We start from the raw sequence: 24,154 nt of genomic DNA, 5'->3' as shown, positions 1-24,154 counted from the left end.
GAACTCCGGGCACTTGCACCACCCAGTGGGCATATGCAACCTTGCACTTGCCTCACCTTTGTGTGACTGGCTTACTTGGGATCTGCAGAGTCAAACATGGGTCGTTAGGCTTTGCAGGCAAGCGCCTGAACCAGTAAGCCATCTCTCCAGCCCTGGGTGCTTGATTGTTTTTATTGTTTAGGTTTTTAAGTTCTTTGTAGATTCTAGATATTAAACTTTTGTCAGAGGTATAGCTAGTGAAGATTTTCAGTAGGTTGTCTATTGACTGTTGATGGTTTGCTTATCTGTACAATAGCTTTTTATTGTCATGAGGTCTCAGTTGAGTGGTTGACTATTGGGGTCTTATTCAGCAAGTTTTTGCCTATGCCTGTATCTTGGAGTCTTCTCCCTAATTTCTCATCAATTTAGGGTTTCAGGTCTTATATTGAGGTCCTTGATCCATTTGGAGTTGATTTTAGTGCAAGGTGAGAGGACGGCGTTCAAATTCAGTCTTTCTCATGGGGCTATCCAGTTTCTCCAGCACCATTTGCTGAAGATGCTGTCTTTGCTCCAGTGAGCATTTTTTGGTCACTTTGTCAAAGATCAGGTAGCTATAGTTCAAATTTATACCTAGATCTTCAGTTCAATTCCATTATCTATGTGCCTGTTTTTTTTCTTTTTTGTTTTGTTTTCTGTACCTGTTTTTGTGCCAATACCATGTTGTCTAATTTCTAAATACAAAAAATAAATAAATAAATAAAGCACTGGGCTGCAGAGATGGCTTAGCAGTTAAGGCATTTGCCTGCAAAGCCAAAGGACCCAGGTTTGATTCCTCAGGACCCATGTAAGCCATCAGATATACAAGAGGCACATGCATCTGCAGTTCATGTGCAGTGGCTGGAGGCCCTGGCATGCCTATTCCCTCTCTCCTTGCCCATTTCTTTCTCTTTCAAATAAATAAGTAAAAATAAATAAAAACCAAACCTCTAAATTCTGAGAAGTGGAACAAGGCACAGTTTGAATCTATGTGTTTCCAAACTCTATGCTTAAATGTAATTCATATGTTTATATGCTCTTACAGAAAACTTCTTACAGCTATAATTGGCAGAGTTGCATTTTTTTAAATTTGTTTCTTTGAGAGCAGCAGAGGGGGGGGGAGAAAATGGGTGCATCAGGGCTTCCAACCACTGCAAATGAACTCCAGACATGTGTGCCACCTTGTGCATCTGGCTAACATGGGTCTTGGGGAATCGAGCCTCGAACCAGTGTCCTTAGGCTTCACAGGCAAGCGCTTAACCATTAAGCCATCTCTCCAGCTCTCCAGCCCCAGAGTTGAACTTTTTTTTTGTTTCTTTTTTTTTTTTTTTGCTTTTTCTTTTTTTGTTTTTTTGTAATTTTTATTAGCATTTTCCATGATTATAAAAAAAAAATCCCATGTTAATTCCCTCCCCCCCACACACACTTTCTCCTTGGAAATTCCATTCTCCATCGTATTACCTCCCCATAACAATCATTGTACTTACATATATACAATATCACCCTATTAAGTACCCTCCTCCCTTCCTTTCTCTTCCCTTTATGTCTCCTTTATAATTTCCTGGCCCTAGAGTTGAACTTTGATAGAAAATTTAACTCTTATGTGTATAAAATATTATATAAAATGAATTCCTACCTGGCGTGATGGTGCATGCCTTTAATCCCAGCACTCGGGAGGTAGAGGTAGGAGAATCACTGTGAGTTCGAAGCCACCCTGAGACTCCATACTGAATTCCAGGCCAGCCTGGGCTACAGTGAAACCCTACCTTGAAAAAAAAATTCCTAATAAATATTAGTACTAAAATTTTCCTGTGTTTGAGTTTGGCTTTCATAAGATAATTTACTGTTGTATTTATAAAACCAGATCTGGACTAGTGCACCCATTTTTTTAAATTTTTTATTTATTTATTTGAGAGTGACAGACAGAGAGAGAAAGACAGATAGAGGGAGAGAGAGAGAATGAGCGCTCCAGGGCTTCCAGCCTCTGCAAACGAACTCCAGACGCGTGCGCCCCCTAGTGCATCTGGCTAACGTGGGACCTGGGGAACCGAGCCTCGAACCGGGGTCCTTAGGCTTCACAGGCAAGCACTTAACCGCTAAGCCATCTCTCCAGCCCTAGTGCACCCATTTTAAATAAATACTTTGCCTTATATTTACATGTATGGTGAATAGGTATTCTGGGTTAGAAACTATTCCCAGAAGCAGCTTTTCTACTTTGTCAGAATATGTCCTTTATAGAAATGATTAGAGCGACAACTGGATACCTGTATTATGGAACCTACAAGAAAGATATATATATGTCCTGATCTTTTAAAATGGAAAATTTTGAATTGGTTTAGAATTATACATAAGAAACTTGCCTTTTTGTCTGTATAAGCCAAATAAATGGTAGTGCAAGATTTTGCAAGTAGTTGAATTTTTATCATTCCTATGCCTATATTATTTCCATTTAGGTTTTTTTTATTTTTCAAGGTAGGGTCTCACTCTAGCCCAGGCTGACCTGGAATTCACTCCATAGTCTCAGGGTGGCCTTGAATTCAGTCCTCCTATCTCAGCCTCCCGAGTGCTGGGATTAAAAGTATGTACCACCACACATGGCTATTTGGTCTTTTTTGAAACTGTTTCTCATTGGCCTCAAACTCATCAATATACCCAAGGCTAGCCTTGAATTTCTGATCTTTCTTGCCTCCACCTCACAAATCCTAGGATTATAGGCAATTTACAATAGATCTCTAAAGAACTGTCCCTTTTAATAGGTTAAAAGTGACTTTTTTCTCTATTGCATTGTTCATTTGCTGAGCATATAACAGGTGAATGTTCTCCTACAATGGTTTTAGAGAAGACAAACATGATTAAGAGTGAAATAAATGTGCTAGATCACTAAGGGCTCTGAAAGAAAATATGCTGGTTTCTAGTACTCTGATGTTGAAGTGATGGCTTAGGCTATTAATGTTATTGGTGTAAATTTTACATCATTTCTGAGGAGTAACAACAATTCGTTAGTCCATATTTTCTAATGAAAATACTTATTTAGGCAATCTCCTTTCCTCTTTGTGTTCAGATTGTTTCCTATAATATATAGTGAACACCCAATATAAGAAAAATATTCAACTTATCAGTATCATCACCTGTAAAGTGGAGACAATACCTGTTCAAAGATTATAAAAATACATCTCCTATACTGGTATCTTGATATATAGTAATGATTAGTAAGCTTCTATTACTATTATTATTGGGAGGTTCTAAATCTAAACCCAAAGGACTTGAAATAAAATCTACTTTTAATAGGCAAAAATTTGCAGTGGTTTCTACTTTGATTTGTCTCATGAGGAAGGCATTGCAATTTAGACAGCTTTTAGTTATTTTTGCTAACCTAACTTTTATATTTTATTTTTACTTATTTATTTAGAGAGAGAGAATGGGCATGCTAGGGCCTCTAGCCACAAATATAACCTAGGGAATATTTAAATTCTGATAAATATCCTTAATATAAAAAAAGATGAGGGCTGGAGAGATGGCTTAGCAGTTAAGGCACTTGTCTGCAAAGCCAAAGGATACAGATTTGATTCCCCAGGACCCACTTAAGCCAGATGCACAAGGTGGTACCATGCATCTGGAGTACAGTGGCTGGAGGCCCTGGCTTGCCCGTTCTCCCACACCTCAAATAAATAAATAAACAATAAATAAAGTAGAACATTTTAAAAAGATGAATTTATAGGTCTTTAAAGTAGATTTTTTTTCTTAGAAATTTGAAATTAAAAATATCTTAGACATGATGAGTTATATTCAGTATTAGCCTAAGGATCTAAATTCCTGAGAAAATCCATCTCTATGGATTGTACATAATTGAGCAAAGGAGAAATATATGAGGAAGAGTAGAATGGAAGAAGTTAGAAAATCTATTCTAAACATTGTATGTGTTCAGTGCTTTGTTTGAAGAAACCAGGTTTCTACCAGGGCATAATTTATTCATGTGCAGGCTGCAAGGAAATCAAGAGATTCAGGATTCTGAACCTTTGTAACCAGTTAAAGAGTCCATTGCAATATATAGTAAATTGGCTAGTTCTACACAGGATGATGAGTTCATCAAGAATGTAAATGGAGGGCTGGAGAGATGGCTTAGTGGTTAAGGCATTTGCCTGCAAAGCCAAAGTACCCAGGTTCGATTCCCCAGGACCCACGTAAGTCAGATGCACAAGGAGCACATGTGTCTGGAGTTCATTTTCAGTGGCTGGAGGCCCTGGTATGTCCATTCTCTCTCTTGTCTCTTTTCTATATGTATCTCTCTCTGCTTGCAAATAATAAAAAAATGTAGATGGAAAATATCAACTACAGTCATTTTAGGATTAAATAAATATCACCCCACTGTATATGACTTTGATAAAGTAATTTGATGGAGTAAGTTTCTAGTGGATTCCTTAGGAGAACTTGCAGCTATTGAAGCTTCTTGGCTGTGTGGGGGCGCAGGGTACCGTACAAACTTAAATGAAATGTTTTCTGCCATGTCTGATCTTTTATTAGCTTTTTATTTACTATATTTCCATATTTATAACATGTAAATATATGTAATCTTCTCTTTAATTTTTCTCCAAAGGAGTTTTCTGATATAGCATTCTAATTTCACAAAACTTCTTATAACTTATTTGTCTGTATATATGGTAAAAACTCCAATCTTGTGTTTTCTTCATACTTGTTTTTGTTTTCTAATTCCTTCTTTACCTTAAAGGAAAAACAAATAATAAAATATAAGGTGTTGTGAAAGAAAATGAAAAAAAAAAAATCCCCAACTCTTTCTCTCAGTTTCCTTGATTATCTCAACCTTTAGCTATTTAGAAACTTTAAGGTAATGGTGACTTTGTCATAAAATCTCAGCAACGTAACTAAAAAATTAGAGAAAGCTGTGTATGTCAAATGTATGACTAGTAACTGAATTTTTTGGAGATGGTCAGAAAGTTGACAGATGTTAAGAGACCGATTCTTGACAATTTACCTGAGATAAAGCTCATTCAGTTACTTTGCTAGAGTGCCATTTTTGTAAAGCACCTCCGAAATGCTGAATGCCATGCCGAACCTTTGACAGTTGTGACATGCTACTAAGTTATTTCCAGCAGCTGCTTACGTCAAGGACATAGTCATAACCAAACAGAACAGAACAGAAATAATTTTACCATCTCTTTTTAATTCATGCCTTTATTTTCAAATGAGAACTTTATAAAATGGAATTTTTCATGTGTTAAAATTAAGACATGATATAAGAATTGATACTTCTGGTTTTTTTTCAGCTTACTTCCTCACCTCTTGGGAAATACCTTCTATCTGTTAGAGGTGTTTTGTGTTTTTTTTGTTTTTTTTTTAATTTGAATCTTTTTACTTGACCTCTCAGCAGATACAGGCCAGAGCCAGAGGTTTATAGATTCCTTTATAAACAAGTGCACCGACATCTTCAAGAGAAATGAGGACAAGACACACTTCATTGCGTCACAAAGTAGAATTTATATCAAAAACCTGGGCGTGGAACTTAGTGGTAGAGCACTTGCCTAGCATGCTGAGGCCGCAGGTTCTACCCTCAGCTCTTTTTAAAAGGAAAGTCTGAGAAACTCTGTTTTGTTTTTCTTAAGTTGTAATCCATTGTGATTTTTTGAAGAAAAGTAGCTTGTTACTATAATCAGGCCTGCAACTGGAAGGACATTGTATCACAAAAGGGTTTTCTTTGGCAGGCAACTAGCCCAGGTGCCAGGTATTGCTTACGTTTCTCTGTATTCCCTGGGTATTGTAGTGTTTTCCCACACTGTTACTGATCATAAAATGAAAATATTTAAAACTCTGTTAAATTTTGCCTTTCAATATCTATGTACTCTGGGACAAGAGTATATGGATAGATATATAGATAAAGCGTTTGAATAGTCTGTAATTAGCTTCTGTGGAGTTTGTTAGTTTTATTTATTTATTTATGAGATAAGATTTCAAAAACTAAAAACAAAAACACAAAAAGATTCAAAAACTAGCCCTGGTTGGCTTAAAACTCACTGTGTACATTAAGCTACCCTCAGACTTGCAGTGATCCTCCTCTTTGCTTCCTGATGGCATGTTCTCCCATGCCCAGCTAAAAATAAGTTGTTGTTGTTGTTGTTATCTTGAGACAGGGTCTTCCTGTATAGCCCAGAGTACCCTGGAACTCTGTATGTAGCACAAGCTGACCTTGAATTCTTGGAGACCCTCCTGCCTCTTAGCCTCATAAGTATTGGGATTACAGGCATGAATGTCATGCCTGGCTTTATTTTCTATTTTTAAAAGGCTATGTATCTTGGATAGTCCATTTAAACTCTTAAAATCAAAGTAGTGTCCATAATTAAGAAATAATTTCCTTTAGTCAAGAATAAAAGCTGAAGTATACCAAATATATCATAATAGAGTTTTAGAGAATATTGAAGCACAAGACTAGCCCGCCTCCATAGAGTGCAGGCTGTGACCCTCCCAAGATCAGAAATTAGAATTTGAGTGAATAGAAAGAATCCAGTAACATTTGACTGTGGCAGCATTTTGGGTGAGTGACTTCTTGCAGAAATCTTACACCTTAAATGTCAGTGTTTCTAAAGGAGCCAGTGTTAACTGTTCTTGATGCTCAAACAGCTAAAGAACATATGAGCATTTTGTTAGTTGAGGGTGCCAGTTTATAATGTCATTGCATGTTAATAGCCTTTGATTCTTTAATGGCCAAATATGGCTCTTGGTATATTTGATTTCCCTCTGGATGTAGAGGAGTCATGTACACAAAGCTAGCATTTGATAGTACTGTTTCAAACTTCAAATGAGAACCAGCCAACAAGCACAATATATATATATACACATATATATGAATAAAACAAGGACAATCTATTTGTTTTTTTTTAATTTTAGGAAATGTATATTTATTGGTTTCAGAGACTTTTTCAAATGTTTTAAACACAATTTTCAGATTACAATAATGAAAAGCTGAGCCCCAAACCAGGGACAGGTGAACCAGTTTTAAGTTTGCACTACAGCACAGAAGGAACAACTACAAGCACAATAAAACTGAACTTTACTGATGAATGGTAAGTTGACATTTTTGTAAAGACATTCTTAGCCATTTTGTAAGATTGTGGTAGATACACATTCTCAATACTTTTCCATCTTATGTCTTGTTTTACTGTAATGTACTGGGTCTCAAAATGTAGTGTGCTTCAGAATTGCTTAGAGAGCTTGTTCAAAATCCCACCTACAGAATTGGGTTTGGAGTGGGGCCAGAGAACTTTCATTTCTAAAACCTTTTCAAATGTTTCTCATCCTCAGATGTTTGTTCTGATAGGAAAAAAACACACATTAATAACAGTGCTTGCAGATTGTTAGTGTAAAAAAGTGTGCAGTCTTGGCTCTCTCTATATATGTGATTTTTGTTTTGAATTTTAGAACATAATTTTAATCATCCTGAATACACTATCTTCTTCTGTGTATTTGACTTTATAATAAATATTTGCATGTTACTAATCATGACTATATTTTACTTTAGTTACTTGAACTAAATATGATTTTCCTAATCTACCCAGTAGGTACACTGTGATTTACCTAACCATTTTTCTTTAATTGGAAGTGAATTTTTATCATTTTTTCCAATAAGGTTATAATGAAATGTTTTTCTTTATAAAATTATTTGTACCTTTAAAATTATTTTCATGAGATATAGTTCTATTAATGAACTTTATCTAGATCAGAATAGATTGCCAAATTATTTTCAAAGGGCCTTCTTTTTTTACATTTTTGTTAGCATATGAAATGTTATACTGCCTCCTGTTCAATATATTCATTTCTTTTGACCTGAATATCTGATTTTAAAATAATTTGACTGTGGGCTGGAGAGTATCCCAGTTTGACTCTCTAGGATCCATGTAAGCCAGATGCACAAGGGGGTGCATGCATCTGGAGGTCATTTGCAGTGGTTGAAGGTCCTGGTGTGCCCATTCCCTATCTCTCTCTCTCAAATAAACAAAATATACTTAAAATTTTTCTGTTGTTACTTAATTTACAATGAGTAAGGTTGAATTTTAATATTTATTTAATTATATTGGTTGTCTTTACTGACACTTCTGATTATGTTTACTACTGAATCCAACTAATTCTTAAGTTTCTTAAAAAATAAATTTATAGCTGGCCGTGATGGCACACACCGTTAATCCCAGCACTCAGGAGGCAGAGGTAGGAGGATCACCATGAGTTCGAGACCACCTGAGACTACATAGTTAATTCCAGGTCAGGCTGGACTAGAGTGAAACCTTACCTCAAAAAACCAAAGATAAATAAATAAGTAAATAAATTTATATAAACTTTTTCTAATATTTTCCACTGTCTTCAGGCCATTTGACACATTATCTAACAAATTTTATTAAAATTATTAGTAATTTATGAATGTTTATTGACAGTGTTTCTTAGTATATAATTATGTGCTGACATAATTATATAAGTTCAATCATTTCTAATGAGTTACAATTATGTCTGTAGTTAATATATTAACATATTAGGTAATGTTAATATATTATCACAAACTGTTACTATAGGATAAAATATATTATGTAAAAATAATATATAATATGCTTATATATTATTGGTTAATGTAAAGTTATATGTTACATGATACTAATTTTATTCAATTCATTGGCTTCCATCTGTGTACATATTTGTGTGGATCTTATAGTAAAGTCTAATTAAATAAGATTTAAAATATTATTGAATATCTTCTACGTTCCAGAGATTATTCTAGTGTCTAGAATTGTATTAGTGAAAAAAAAATAGACAAAAAAAATCTGTGCCCTGCTGAAACTCACATTCTAAGTGGAAGAGACAGACAATAAGCATAATAACTAAGTGTACTGTAGAGCAGGCTCGAAGGTACTTAGTACTATGGAAGAAAATTGTAGGTAAAGATAATTAGGAAACCTAAGGAAAAGGTGGTCATCATTGAGAAAGTGACCTTTGGACAGACTTAAAAAGAGTAAATCACTCATATATGTAGGGAAGAGCATTCTAGACAGATAGAAATCCAGCTAAAGACTGAGCAAAAGTAGTCCTAATACATTCAGAGATCTTTAAGAAGGCCAGTGTGTAGCTAGAGTGGAGTGACCAAAGAAGAGACTCATAACAGAGAAGGTCGGCCAGGACAGAGAGGAGGATGTATAAAAAGATTAAATATGTTTTTGGTTTCTGTATTGAAAGCATTCAATCGGTAGAAGTGAGAAGAACAGCTAGAAGACTGTGGTAGTAAGCAATGTAAGAGGTAGTTGTGGCTTGGCCAGGATTAGTGCAATAGAAGTGGGGGGAAACATAGTTGGATTCTAGATACTATACTTGAAGGTGCAATTGATAGAATTTATTTATGAACCTGTATGTTAGACTGTTGCATTTTGTAATCATGGGTATAGCCTTGTACCTTACTGCATCATTTAAGATGGCAGAAGATTGTCACATTTATCATGTATGTCCTATCTTCTCTATTCTCACTGTCTCCATACAAATCAGACTAACTCCTTATAAAAAGCCATCAGAACACTTTAAGAAAAAGTTCATTCTCATTCTTTTGAATGCTACTTTCACTGAAATCTGCCCGTGAATTATGTCATTCATCAGTTTCTTTGTCAAAAAATTATTTTTATTTTGAAAATGTTCAATATTTGTTATTAAAAATAAAATAACGTTTAAAAATATGCATCTTTTCTTTATTCCAGTATCTTGTCTTTCTTAGTTTTTTTTAATAACAAATGAGTTAACAGAGCACACTACAAGCTTGGACTCTAAACTTGTCAAACTGAGGAATCTCTACAAATCTCAGTTTTATAATATGGAAATGGGCACTTTTAAAAGAACCCATTTCACAGGTTTGTTGTGAAAATTTACTGGGATCTTACAGAGAAAGCACTAGTACCTAGCACACTGGTACTTGATAAGCCCACATATTTGTTAGGCCTAATGATCATCTTGTAGAAATTGCCTTTGACATATTTGGCCCGTTTTCCTTCTGTGGTGTTTATCTTTCTTTGTTGATCTATTAGCTGTTTATTATAGAATTAAGCAAAAATATTATCATTTGTTTTGTATTTGTTGCAAATACTTCCCCAAGTTTGGTGTTTGTTTTTCAGTTTATTTATAGTGATTGTGCTTTATGTTTCCTAACTGTAATTATATTCTTAAAAAAGCTTGACCTTCCAAGAGTCAGGGAAAAGCTCTTTGCATTTTGCTTTATATTTTCTATAGTTTTATGTTAAAATTACTTAATACTACTGTAGTTAAATTTTCTATAAACTTTGATGCTAAGTTATAGCATTGGTTTTTCCATACGACTATTACGTTGTCCCAATACTATTTGGTGAACAATTTTCTCATTTCTCTGTGATTTAAAGGATCATATTAACTTTGCTAAATGTATTTACTTGAATGGTGTGTCTTTTCTGTCAGTACTATAATATTTTAATTATTATTACTAATATGTACTAAGCATTTTATCTATACCAGTCTCATATGTTTCTTGGTGAATAAAAATGATTTTATATTGTACTGAGGGTTTATTTTATTTTCAGTCAAATTAGATATATATTTCTCTGTGGTTAAAAGAAATACATGTTTATTATTAACAAAAAAGCAGCATAAAATATTTACCTGAAATAATCCTACTAAGATGATACCTAACCCTGGTTCATGACCCTCCTAACATTTTTCTCTATATGTATACTCACAGAGATATATATTTAAAATAATACCTTAATATATATGTATGCTATTTAAAAGTACAAAATTGACTTCTGTAATTGACTTAAAAGGGATTTTATAAAATCTTGGCTAAGAAGATCATGATAATTTTCATTTTTTATGGAGTAACTACTGTTAGTCTAAAATCAACCATTTTTAAGTTATTGTAGTTTCTTGTTCATATCCTAATTTTAAGGAATTACTGCATTTTATGAATTTTATTTTAGTCTCAGATGCTTATATACTTTCTTCCTTCCCTCCTTTAACTCACTCCTTTCACATTTGCCATGATTTGTCACTGATAATTTAATTTTTAATTCATTGAAAATTAATTATTTAAACTGGCCTAATATTCTGTTATAGGCAGAAATGCTTATGGGACTATGGCCATCATAGGTGGGAATTAAAACTAAAATAGAAAATATTGCTTCTTTCTATAACACTGTGTAATGAATGCCCAGTAAAACTGTTGTATTTGAGCAACAAACCAGAACTGGAAGTATTTGACAGGGCAGTTCAAAAGGCTGAAGAAACAGCCAGGCTTCTTCTATTCAAGCATTAAGTTTAAAATAGTCTTAGCCAGGCATGGTGATGCACGCCTTTAATCCCAGCATGTGGGAGGCAGAGGTAGGATTGCTGAGAGTTTGAGGCCACCCTGAGACTACATGGTGAACTCCGGGTCAGCCTAGACTAAAGTGAGACCCTACCTCAAAATAAAATTAAATTAAAATTAAAATAGCCTTGACAGGCTGGAAAGATGGCCTAGTGGCTAAGGCACTTGCCTGCCAAGCCTAGAAATTCCTGTTTGAATCTCCAGGCCCTACATAAGCCAGGCACACAAGGGGGCACATGTGTCTGGAGTTCCTTTGCAGCAGCTGAAGGCCTGGTGCGCCCATTCTTTCTCTCAATCTCTGCCTCTTTGTCTCTCTCTCTCTTAAATAATTTTAAAAATTAAAATAAATAAAATTATCCTTGAAAAGAGAGTCTTGTGCCGGGCGTGGTGGCGCACACCTTTAATCTCAGCACTCGGGAGGCAGAGGTAGGAGTATTGCCGTGAGTTCAAGGCCACCCTGAGACTCTATAGTGAATTCCAGGTCAGCCTGGGCTAGAGTGAGACCCTACCTTGAAAAACAAAAAAAAAAAAAAAAAAAAAAAAGAAAGAAAGAAAAAAGAAAAAGAGAGTCTTAAAAGGCCTATGATCAAATTCTATGAAACTGTTAATGATTTGGATATGGTGAGCCATCTGTAGACAAGAAGAGAAAATATAATTCACTTAAAATTCAGTAGAGATTAGAGCTGAAAGCATAGATTTAGTATGTGTGAGGAGGTCCTGGATTTGATGCGTGTGTGTGTACACACACACACACACACACACACACTCTTACACACACTTCACTAGAAAAATGTGCAGAAACACATATGAGATACAAGAAACATCAAAACCATGAAAACAAGTAATCCTCATTTTATAGTCTTTTTAGACTGAAGGTGTGTTAGAATAGTCATTTTAATTATTTTAAATGGTTTTTGTATTCTGAATTTTCTAGTTAACTTATAAAATGTAAAGTGTCCATAAGGTGCATATTTATTAACTTTTGGTGCTTCCACTTATCTCCTTGTGATACTAGGAGCAGCACAGCCTCAAGCTCTAGGGGAAATGGTAGTCATTGCAAATCTGAGGATCAGGAGGAATCCTTGGCCCCACAGAGCTCCGAACATCCCCCAGAAGACAATGAAACAAGTAAGTTTTTTTTTGTTTTTCCTTATAAAAATCTCAGCTCTTGGATGTCTACTACTTTTTCTGTTCCCTCCAATGCTACATTTTTTTTTCTTCTTTTTTACCACTGCACTCCAGCTACTACATTGGTAAATAGCAAGTGCAAAAGGTAGGAACCTTCAACGATTAAAATGGGGAGACATACGGAAGCACAATTCTGTCAGTGGACGCCATCATACTGTGTGTGAGATACATGTGTTCATTTGAACTGCCGGCTGCTTATGCATGTAGTAGCAAAATTCTTAGTGTCTGTCTTGAGTCTTCAAAGAGTCTTAAGTAGTTTATGGAGTGAAAACAAAAAAATGTAAACAAATTTTGGATGATTGTTTCATACATGTAAACTTCTTTGTCTAGCATAGAAATTGAAACACCATAGTTGCTCAATAAGTGCTTGATGAATGGACAAATGAATTCTGGTTTTTAGAAGATAAATAGGTGGCTCAATGTAGGAGTGTGGAAGGAAATAGTATATTATAACTATCTGATGAGTTTGTGTCCAGTAAGAATGAAAAGACTAGGGCTCCATGAGTCTTAACAATTAAGTGCTTTCAGCGGCCAAGTCAGTTCAACTTTACTATTTGTTTTTAATAGGTCAGGGTGTACCCAAAATGTGACAAAGAGGAGAACAATAATCAATTTTAAATTTAGATTTTGGAGATTAGAAAAAAATGTAATGTATAAAGTAATGCCAACTATGAGAGATAATACAGAGCTCAGGCTGTGCGTGTGAAAGTTCATGCACTATAGGCCTCGACTCTAGGAAGGTAGGCCCAATAGTATTTAAACAATTATGTGTGCCAGCACATAGTTGTGTTGTGCCTGGGTGAGGTGTTTTGTTTTTGAATGTCAATGGTTTTAAGAGCCATTTGTGTATCGGAACATTGAATGCTAAGTTCATATTTATTTTTCTAAAAAAAGGAGTCGTTAAGAATTTGCTTTATTTCCAGAAGCTCCTGAAGAGCCATCAGAGGAAGTGACAAAACACCAGGAAGGTCCCTCTGCAGAAAACCCAATTCAGAACCAGGTAGATAGAGGTGAGTTGTCTTTGTCATTGGAAAATTAGTTCATAGGGGAAAATGAACAGATTGAATTTGTAAAGGTCACTTCAAAATAGATACATTGTGCCCTTTTCTGCACCTTATAAGGAAATTAGACTTTATTAGTAAATGTCTATTAGCTCCTAAGTTTCAGTAAGTAACAAGATACACATGACTAACTGCTGTTTTATGCTTTATTTTCTGATAGCACAATTAGATAACCTAACAGCTGAGCCATTGGATTCTAACTCAGGAGAAAGGAGTGACCTCAGTCTTGATAGCCCTTGTGGGGCTCCAGAAGAATCTGCCTTGTCTGAAAAAGGCAAGGAACCAGAAGCTCCAGATCAGACTGACAATGAGAGTGCTGCCAATCAAACTGATACCAATCCTGAGCCCCCATCCCAAACAGAAGCCATCGGGCCTTTGGCTCATGAGGAAACAGCAGCCAGGGACTCTGCTCTCCAGGACACAGATGACAGTGATGATGATCCAGTCCTGATTCCAGGTGCACGATATCGAGCAGGACCTGGTGATAGGTTGGTATATTTTTAATGAACATAAGCTGGAAAAAATACTGCACAGGTTTGTTTGAAGTCACACAAGGGAGTCTTTAATTTTAATGATTATGTTATTTTAATGATTGTATCATCTACAGGTGTCTCAGTCGTATAAACACTTGCAAGTTTTTATAGTATAACTGATTCCACATACTAGATGAGCCAAAACCTTGCTCAGTGTATCTGTCACTTAGACTTGCTCCCCAAATGACAGATAAGAGGCTGTTCTCTGGTTATTTATGGAGTCAAGGTTATATTTAGTTGTCTTGTTGCCCTTCAGATGTTGTGACTTTTCACTGTGTGTGTGTGTTTATGTGTGTGTACTTAGAGAGCATTTTATTTAAAAATAACGATTTTATACCACCACCAGTAGGTTCTTCATGAAGCCTATTCTAAAGGCTTTTTACTTTTGATTTTCTTTTCGTTTTTAATTTTTTTCTTTTTTATTGTTCCTGCTGATGAGATCATAGTTCTGTTTCTGAGACATTGTGTTATTCTCTGACATGTAGTAAACATAATGACTCAACTTAGAAAAATAAAAAGTATAATTAAATAATAAATATTGGAGCGAGAATAAAAGATTGAATTAGTAGCATATTAGTATTATTTTTCCAATGAGAGAGGAAATATACAAGCATTTTAAACATGGAAAATGTTATATCTGAAACTCAGTACAGTAACGTGTAATGCATACCTACTGAAATAATAGTGATGTGATCACAGTGTTCATTTGAAATCCTGTCGGTTCCCTTTGAGATTGGCTTTGCCCTTTTCCTACATTTTTGCTATAGGGTCTTACTCTGTAGCCCCAGGTTGGCCTTGACTTTGCCTTCTGCCTCTAAAATGCTGGGGTAAGGACTGAGCCATTACATCTGTCCTCTAGCTCTTTATCAAAAATGTGTAAATGGATGATAAAAAAAATTCCACCTGACTTTTTGTGGTTATTAGCTTCCTGAGCACCATTCTAATTTAGCTTGAACTACAAAGAACACTTGTAGTATCCTATTCTTTTCTAGCAGAGCTTCATTCTTGAGACTGCTACCATCCATGTCACTTCACAGCAGAGCACTCTTCTGTGTGCCCATGGCCCCAGGGCTGTATTTTACGTCCACATTTTCAAGGATAGGTAGGTTGTCTTTTATTTTAATTATTTTAAAGTAAACATATTTTTAGAGATCTTCCTTCTTAAGAACATGAAAATAAACATTTAGCTACTGGCAAAATTATTTTGGCCATTTCTACATCTGAATATGATTAGGGCTCTGAAGCTGTTATGTAAAAATCAGAGTATGAGGGCCTAAGAAGTCATGACTTACCTTGAGTTCAGTTTCCCAGCACCTGCATAAAAACATGCCTGTTACCCCAGCCCTGTGGAGACTGGAGAATCATAAGGGCTAAGTGGTCAGCCAATCTGATGGAAAAACAGCAGCACTGGGTTCAGTAAGAGATACTGTTTCAAGGAAATAAGTGGATAAGTAATAAAGGAGAACATCCAGTGTTCTCTGGCTTTTGCATGCATGTACATGGGCCATGTCCACCTGCACACAATACAGACATACATGCCAAAAAAATCCTATAGTGCAGGTCAGTTTTTTTTTGCTCAAATTTAATTCTCACTTCTTATTTTTTTCTAAATTTAATTTTTAAAATGAAACTTTAAAATTTCTTATAGATAAGCCATTTTATATATAATCCATTTAGAATATCAAAACAGTTTCTTGCATTGAAGAGTAATGATTTTTAAAAACTATCTGTATTATTATTATTATTATTTTTTTTTTTTTTTTGGAGACAAAGGTATGATGTACCTCAGGTTGGCCTTGAACATGCTAGGGAGCCAAGGCTACCTTTAACTCCTAATCCTCCTGTCTCTGCATCCCAAATACTGGGATTTACAAGCATTAACCTGCTAATTTTCATTCTTATAATTTGGTAAAATATTATACAGGTATATATTTTGGGGCTGTGATCAAGCATGAAAAGGAAATGTCTTAGAAAATGTAGCTCTTAACATCTATCATAGACTCCCCCGCCTTTTTTTTTTTCCAAGGTAGGGCCTCACTCTAGCCAAGGCTGACCTGGAACTCTCACTGTAGTCCCAGGTTGGCCTCAAACTCAGCAGTCCTCCTACCTCTGCCTTCTGAGTACTAGGATTAAAGGTGTGTGCCACCACGCCTGGCTTAACATAGCCATTTTTAAATGTGGATTGTTGTTCTCATTAACTGTAGAGAATCTGTATAAATATAACTGGGACTGTCTGTAGCAGAGATCAGTAGACTTCTTTCATGAAGGGTCAGTTTTTTTAGGCTTTGCTAGCCAAGAAATAAAGTGGAAGCTATTGCATAGGTACTTACATAACTATTTAAAATGTAACATTTCAAAGTGTGAAAAGTGAGCCGGGTGTGGTGGCGCACGCCTTTAATCCCAGCACTCGGGAGGCAGAGGTAGGAGGATCGCTGTAAGTTCGAGGCCACCCTGAGACTACATACTGAATTCCAGGTCAGCCTGGACTAGAATGAGACCCTACCTGGGGCGGGGGGGGGAGTGTGAAAAGTGTTCTGTGCTTAAAGGTTATTACAAAATAGCTGACCAAGATTTAGCACAAAAGCTAGTTGGGGGCTGGAGAGATGGCTCAGTGGTTAGGTGTGCTTCCTGAGCAAGCAAGAGGGCCCTGCCAGAGATGACCAGAGTTAAAATTTCCAGATCGCATGCAAACAGCTGAGCATGACAGTGCACATTTGTAACTATAGTCCTGTGAAAAGGGAGCAAATGTCAGGGAATCATCTTGGCTTATGAAAAATAGCAAGCTCTGGTATCAGTAAAGCGCCTCTGCCTCAAAATGAGAGCGGGTAGAAGAGCAGTGGAACATCACACCTACATTTGGCTTTGTCTACCTCAGGTGAGGCTCTCACCTCCCCACCACCCCCTGAGCTGAGCTCATGGGGTGCACAAGGGCACATAGACATGAGTACATGATACACACAAGTAAGGGGGGATTGATGCCTGCTTTATTGTATGCCAGTTTTATAGAGAAAACCAAGCTGTGTCTGTTATAAAATTACTTTACCGGCAGAAATCAAAAGTTTAAAAAATAGATACAAATCTACATATTAACAATATGAGACTTCTCTTAACTTTGTCCAGAATAAGAGCATAGACTATTAAATAGGAGAAAAAACTGGAAGAAAAGAATCCTATATGTGCCCTCTAATCATATTATTGAAAATAAGTAAAATTAGTATGTGTATTCCTTACTAATATATGCTGGATTTGTAAATATCAACATGTGTCCTTGGACTGAGTGGAGACTGGCTAGGTTTCATTCTTCAGGTAACCTGTTCTTTTCTCACAATGCTTATTCCATCATGGAGCAAATGAAAAAATGGCCTTTCTTCTCTTGCTAAATCCAAAAATAAAACAAAATTGCTGTGAAAGATACTAGGAGGTGGAGTCCTTACTTAGTGTTGAAAAGTTTTGGTTTCAGTTAAGATTTTTGTTCTTTTTAAAAAATATTTTTTTTAGCCGGGCATGGTGGCGCACGCCTTTAATCCCAGCACTCGGGAGGCAGAGGTAGGAGGATTGCCATGAGTTCAAGGCCACCCTGAAACGACAGAGTGAATTCCAGGTCAGCCTGGACCAGAGTGAGACACTACCTCGAAAAACCAAAAAAAAAAAAATATATATATATATATATAATATATATATATATATATATATATATATATATATATATATTATTGTATTATTTATTTGAGAGAGAAAGAAGCAGAGAAAGAGTATGGGTGCACCAGGGCCTCCTGCCACTACAAACTCCAGATATATGTGCCACTTTGAGCATCTGACTTTACATGGGCACTGGGGAATTGAACCTAGGTCATAAGGCTTTGCAAGCAAGCACGCACCTTTAACCACTAAGCCATCTCTCCAGCCCCTCAGTTCAGATGTTCTAGTGACTTTTCCTAAGGATTTAAGACATGAATCCCATGTTGCCTGTTAATTGTTTTTAAAAGCACATATTTGCAAAGAAATTGTGGTTAATCTTACTATTCTTTGATGATAAATTCGGCAGCATCTCTTTAGTAATTATAGCCATTCATATTTCAATGACTACAATTGCTTTATTAAAGAAAATTGCAGAGGAAATCATCAAAGAGAAAAAACTGGGCTTCTAGGGAGTTAAAAGCCTGTTATGTTACATTTTGCTTCATCCTTATATAGTCTTATAGTTAGGAAAAATGAATCAGCTTAATTAATTATTTCCCAGAGTGTAACTCAGCCTTGAGGAACACAACAGATTTTCCAGTGGATGTATTCATAATGATTCCATGCATTTCCCCACACTGACAGGGTAACTGCTAACTTACTTAAAAGATGAGATTAAGTACAGAACCTTCCTTCTGATCTTTCTTCAGTGCTTGTGTTCCTACACATTGAGTTGAGTGACATTCCTTACTTAATGCCCTGTCACAAAGGGAAACAAGATCATTTTGATTGAGATGATTAATAGTAAAATGGTGACTGTGATGCTTTATGGATCTGGTTCTTTGAAGGCTTTGTGAGTGACTGCAGTTATTGTGTTCCCTTCACTAGATTTAATATCAGAAGAACAACAGTAGGTGATAGAATAATGAGGTAATGCAGTATGCTCCTCCATTACTTCTTCTCTATGATGGATTTGCCAGGTTCTCTTTTTCCACAGCTAACCATCTTTCCTACTAACAGTTAATACTTCCTCTGAACTTACTGAATTCTAAGTGAATGCTAAGCATTGTTAAGCAGGTTAATTTTCACAAACTATGTCTGGCTGCATGCATTGCATGAGAGTAGAATGAGAAAGAAATACCCTGTGTGCAGATAAAACTGATGTGCACCTCAAGTATGACAAGTAGTTACAGTCTGCAGTGATAGCGTTTAAACATTGCTTAGTTGGGTTTATAGTTGGTTGAAGAATGTAACTTAACATTTTCTTTAAAACTTGATTGGTATAATAATTAGAAGTTTTTTATTCATATAAACATTCTTTTTTAAACAATTTTTAAAAAATATTTTATTTATTTATTTGGGAGAAAGAGGGAGGACAAAGCAGAAAGAGAATGGGCATAACAGGGCCTCTAGTCACTGCCAATGAACTCCATATGCCTCCACCCTCTTGTGCATCTGGCTTATGTGGGTCCTGGGGGATCAAACCAGGGTCCTTAGGCTTTGCAGGCAGATGCCTTAAGTGCTAAGCCATTTCTCCAGCCCTAAATGTTTTTTTATTAAGTCAACTAAAAATGAACATTAGAGAGCCAGGCATTGTGGCACATGCCTTTAATTTCAGCACTTGGGAGGCAGAGGTAGAAGAATTGTCATGAGTTGAAGGCCAGCCTGGGGCTACAGAGTGAGTTTGAGATCAGCCTGGACTAGAGTGAGACTCTGCCTCAAAAAGTATTTTTTTAAAATGACCTTTAGAGCCAGGCGTGATGGCGCACGCCTTTAATCCCAGCACTCGGGAGGCAGAGGTAGGAGGATTGCCATGAGCTCAAGGCCACCCTGAGATGACAGAGTTAATTCCAGGTCAGCCTGGACCAGAGTGAGACCCTACCTCGAAAAACCAAAAAAAATAAATAAATAAAATAAAATAAAATGACCTTTAAGGGCTGGGGAAATGGCTTAGCAGTTGCGGCATTTGCCTGCAAAGCCTGAGGACCCCAGTTCAATTCCCCACGTAAGCCAGATGCACAGGGGATGCATGCATCTGGAGTTTGTTTGCAGTGTGGTTGGAGGCTCTGGCGTGCCCTTTCTCTCTGCCTCTTCTTCTCTCTTTCTTGCTCCCAAATGAAGAAATAAAATATTTTTTTAAAATGAACTTTAGAGACTGGAGAGGTGTTTCAATGGTTAAAGACGCTTGCTTGCGAAGCCTAATAGCCCAGGTTCAATTCCCCAGTACCCATAGAAAGTCAGATGCACAAAGTGGCACATGCATCTGGAGTTTGCAGTGGCAGGAGGCCCTGGTATGGCCATTTTTACTCTCTGTCTCTCAAATAAATAAAATAATAATAATTTTTAAAAAAGAACTTTAGCCAATTCTGAATATATACTTCAAGATTCTGATTTTTCAAAGCTGTTTTTTTTTAATCAATAGCTTAATAACTTAAAGAGTATCACATACCAACATGATACATAATCTAAAAGTACATTTCTGATTTGAAATTTGACCTTGGGACACTTTTATTTTTGGAGAAACTAAAAGTAACCTCACTTTCCATCAGTCAGCTATCTAAAATTTGACTTGCTGACAAAATTAGTCTAAAGCTTTGTGGTATATTTTTGTTATTACTATCAGTTTCTAAAATAAACTGGTATATAAAACATATAGCAATAATCAGAAAACTGAGCTACTCACAAAGAATGCAAAAATAATTAGCCAAAAACATTATAGAGATATAGAAATTCCTGGGCAATGTTCATTCTTAGGGTTTTGACATACAATTTGAAACCTTTTTTTTTTTTTTTACTGTTATTATTATTTTTGGTTTTTTGAAGTAAGGTCTCACTCTAGCCCAGGCTGACCTGAAATTAATTCTAGTCTCAGGGTAGCCTCAAACTCACAGTGATACTCCTACTTCTGACTCCCTAGTGCTAGGATTAAAGGTATGTGCCACCATGCCCACCTAATTGTTGCTATTACTAATTAATTTATCTAAGAGAGAGGCAGAGAGAGTATATGAGGGCCTCTTGCCACTGCAAACAAACTCCAGGTGCTGCACCACCTTGTGCATCTGACTTTACATAGGTGCTAGGGAATCAAACCTGGACCGTTAGGCTTTGTAAGCAAGCGCCTTTAACTGCTGAGCCATTCCTCCAGCCCCTCAATTTACTTTTGTGCTGTTATTTATAGGCTGTTCTTAGCATTAAGGGATATTTAAATTTTTTGAATATATTTTTATTAATTTTTTTGAGAAAGAAGGAAAGTATGGGTGTTCCAGGGCTACTTCGTATTGCTTTGCATGTACCTGGCTTTTTGTGGGCACTGGGCAGCCAGCAGTCTTTGTAAGCAAGCTCCTTTAACCACTGGGCCATCTCCACAGGTTATTAAGGTATATTTGAAGTCACCTTTTACAAATCACTTTATTACTGGTTATCAACTATTTAATTTAATGATAGCAAAACAATTTATTTCAGGGCTTATTTATTTATTTTACTTGTTCCAAGTACTCAAAGCTGGTTTCTGCTTTTACAATGAAAAGGACAACTAAAAAGTAACATGATGCTTTAAATGAGTTTTAGAAAAGTTAAAAATTTGTAGCAGACAGCTTCAGGTTGCCGAGATAAACTTCCAAACCAGACACATGTTATGGGAGGAAGGAAATTTATTTGAAGCTTACAGGTCCAGGAGAATTTCCATATTGGCAGAAGGGGCTGGCCCGCCTTCACAGGTCCAAGCAGAGAGAAACAGAAAAAGCCACAAGCCAAAACCCAAAAGCCACACCATGTGGCTCCCACAAGCACACTTAGGAACCCCAGGCAGCGCTCAAGCACTCAGCATCACTTGAGACTGGAATTCCAAATCCGCCCCCACACCTCAGGGCTGGACCCTCCTGTCCTCCCAATGACACCTCTTCTGGCCAGGTGGCTGCAAATTACAAGTTATAATAATATTCTGAAAATATTAGGAGACATCCATTCCAACTATTACAACATTGAAAGTTATTTTGGGGGCTGGAGAGATGGCTCAATGATTAAGGTGTTTGTCTGTAGAGCCTAACGACCAGAGTTCGATTCCCTAGTACCCATATGGAGCCAGATGCACAAAGTGGCACATGCATCTGGAGTCTGTTTACAGTGGCTGGAAGCCTGGGCACGTTCATTCTCTCTGTCTCTCTTCTCTCTCTCTCTGCTTGAAATTAATGAAAATTTAAAAAAGAAAGTTATTTTTGAACTAATAAATGGTGAAACGTAAAATGTGACAGTTACCTCCCTTTTGAGTGAATGAGTTTAGACTCTCATTAACTCAGTTATTTTTTTTGTTTGTTTTTGTTTGTCGAGGTAGGCTGACCTGGAATTCACTATGTAGTCTCAGGGTGGCCTCGAACTCATGGTGATCCACCAACCTTTGCCTCCTGAACACTGGGATTAAAGGCGTGTGCCACCACACCCGGCTAGTTATTTTTTTAATGTAGAGATTATCTAGAGAAATTTTTGTGTATTGTAGGGCAGTGTTTTTCTGACATCACATACACATTTGTCATGCTTCTGCTTCTAGCAGTTAGGAATATTCAAGGAATATAAACTGCTATTAAGATAAAATTAGAAAAATAAAATTAACATAAATTATCTCTACTGCTCATACAACTATATTCCAAGTGATAAGTACCATATTATCAATTTCTCTAAGTAATTAAATGCTTTTCATTCTGCTTGGCCTATTGAAATAGTCCACACCCTCTCATCTATCCCTTAACAGATCTGCTTTCAATGGCTCTCCATTGCCCGTGCTCTGGAAGGATTGCTGCTTGCTGCACTATACAAGGCAGTCCATTACATGCCCCTCTCTCTCACCCTCTCTCTCTCTCTCTCTCTCTCTCTCTCTCTCTCTCTCTCTCTCTCTCAAATAAATAAATAAGTTACTCTCATGTAACTTGTTTTTAAAATATCTGTATTATTAACTTGTGCCACTGTAACTGTCTGTCATGGTGTTCAATAAAAGGTTTTGCTATATTGCAAGTAGAAGGCACTGAACATGGTGGCTAATGCCTGTAACCCTTATCACTTGGGAGTCTGAGGCAGGATGATGGCTGTGAGTTTGAGGCCAGCCTGGACTACAGTGTGAGTTTCTGTCTTGGAAAAAAGTGGAAAGGAAAGAAAATGGAGCAAAGTGATTGACATTTTAAATGATGTTTAATAGATTTCTGCTTTTATTTTGGCCTAGTTCTTTCCTTAATAAATGTTACAAATTACTGTTGTAAATGGCTTTTGTAGACCATTGCTGGTTCATTAAACTATATTCTGAATTTAACCTTGGAGCTTTAAAATTTTGCTGACCATTTAAAAACAATTTTATGCCCAGCGTGGTGGTACATACCTTTAATATCAGCACTCAGTAGGCAGAGGTAGGAGGATCACCATGAGTTTGAGGCCACCCTGAGACTACATAGTGAATTCCAGGTCAGCCTGAGCTAGAGTGAGACCCTACCTCACAAAACCAAAAAGAAAACATATAAACAGTTTTTATGGAATATATAGTATTGAAAATAAAATGTAAAGATAGGAACTAAGTTTTATTTTCTTCTGCCAATTGTATGTCTGTCAGATTTACTCTCGTTCTCCATCTATTAAATGTTTCTCTCAAATAGAACAATGACAGATACCTGAACTAATCTTACTCTCTTAAATTCCTTATCAGTTAGTTTACATGAGGTATTTTATTCTCTCAGTAAGCCTGTTGTGTTCTGGATAGTGGCGCTGCTGGGGCAGTGAAATACCTTTGCCTCCATGAAGTTTCACTTCAGTGGGATACACACGTAGGCATAGCAAACCGATTGTAGTGACAGCATTTTGCATAAACTATTGAAGTATTAAGGACTCCTAATCTGAGGATAGTGAGAATTTTTTAAATAGCATTTTGTTGTGACAACTAATATTGCTGATCCATGTATAGTTCCTTTGCTTTGTTTTTATTTTTTTTATTATTTATTTGCAAGCAGAGAGAGAAAGGACACACCCAGGCACCTTGTCACTACAGACAAAATCCAGACACATGTGCTACTTTGTGTATTTGGTTTTATGTGGGTACCAGGGAATTGAACCCAGACTTCTAGGCTTTGCAAACATGTGCCTTTAACTGCCGAGCTGTCTTGCCAGCCCCCTTTTTAGTAATATAATAAATATCCTTATCTGGGTGTGGTGGCACACACCTTTAGTCCCAGCACTTGGGAGGCAGAGGTAGAAGGATTGTCATGAGTTCAAGGTCACCATGACATTAAAATAGTGAATTCCAGGTCAGCCTGCAATTAGAGTGAGACCCTACCTTGAAA

At 36.5% G+C, this 24,154-nt stretch overlaps 1 protein-coding gene across 3 annotated transcripts in view; it reads left to right on the top strand.

Moving 5' to 3' along the window:
- The window catches only part of Dcaf6 (DDB1 and CUL4 associated factor 6), a 138,194-nt gene that overhangs the window by 91,569 nt on the left and 22,471 nt on the right, over positions 1 to 24,154 (top strand). For all 3 annotated transcript variants that reach the window (XM_045145712.1, XM_004658819.3, XM_004658820.3), the window contains 4 exons: positions 6,971 to 7,088; positions 12,396 to 12,508; positions 13,492 to 13,578; positions 13,790 to 14,117. In XM_045145712.1, the coding sequence (XP_045001647.1) occupies positions 6,971 to 7,088; positions 12,396 to 12,508; positions 13,492 to 13,578; positions 13,790 to 14,117 (646 nt within the window). The remainder of the gene's footprint in view (positions 1 to 6,970; positions 7,089 to 12,395; positions 12,509 to 13,491; positions 13,579 to 13,789; positions 14,118 to 24,154) is intronic.

The sequence above is a fragment of the Jaculus jaculus genome, chromosome 1 (assembly GCF_020740685.1).
Source record: "Jaculus jaculus isolate mJacJac1 chromosome 1, mJacJac1.mat.Y.cur, whole genome shotgun sequence".
Taxonomy (NCBI): Eukaryota; Metazoa; Chordata; class Mammalia; order Rodentia; family Dipodidae; genus Jaculus; species Jaculus jaculus.
The sequence above is the reverse complement of the archived record's forward strand: the minus strand, read 5'-3'. Positions and strand labels throughout refer to the sequence as shown.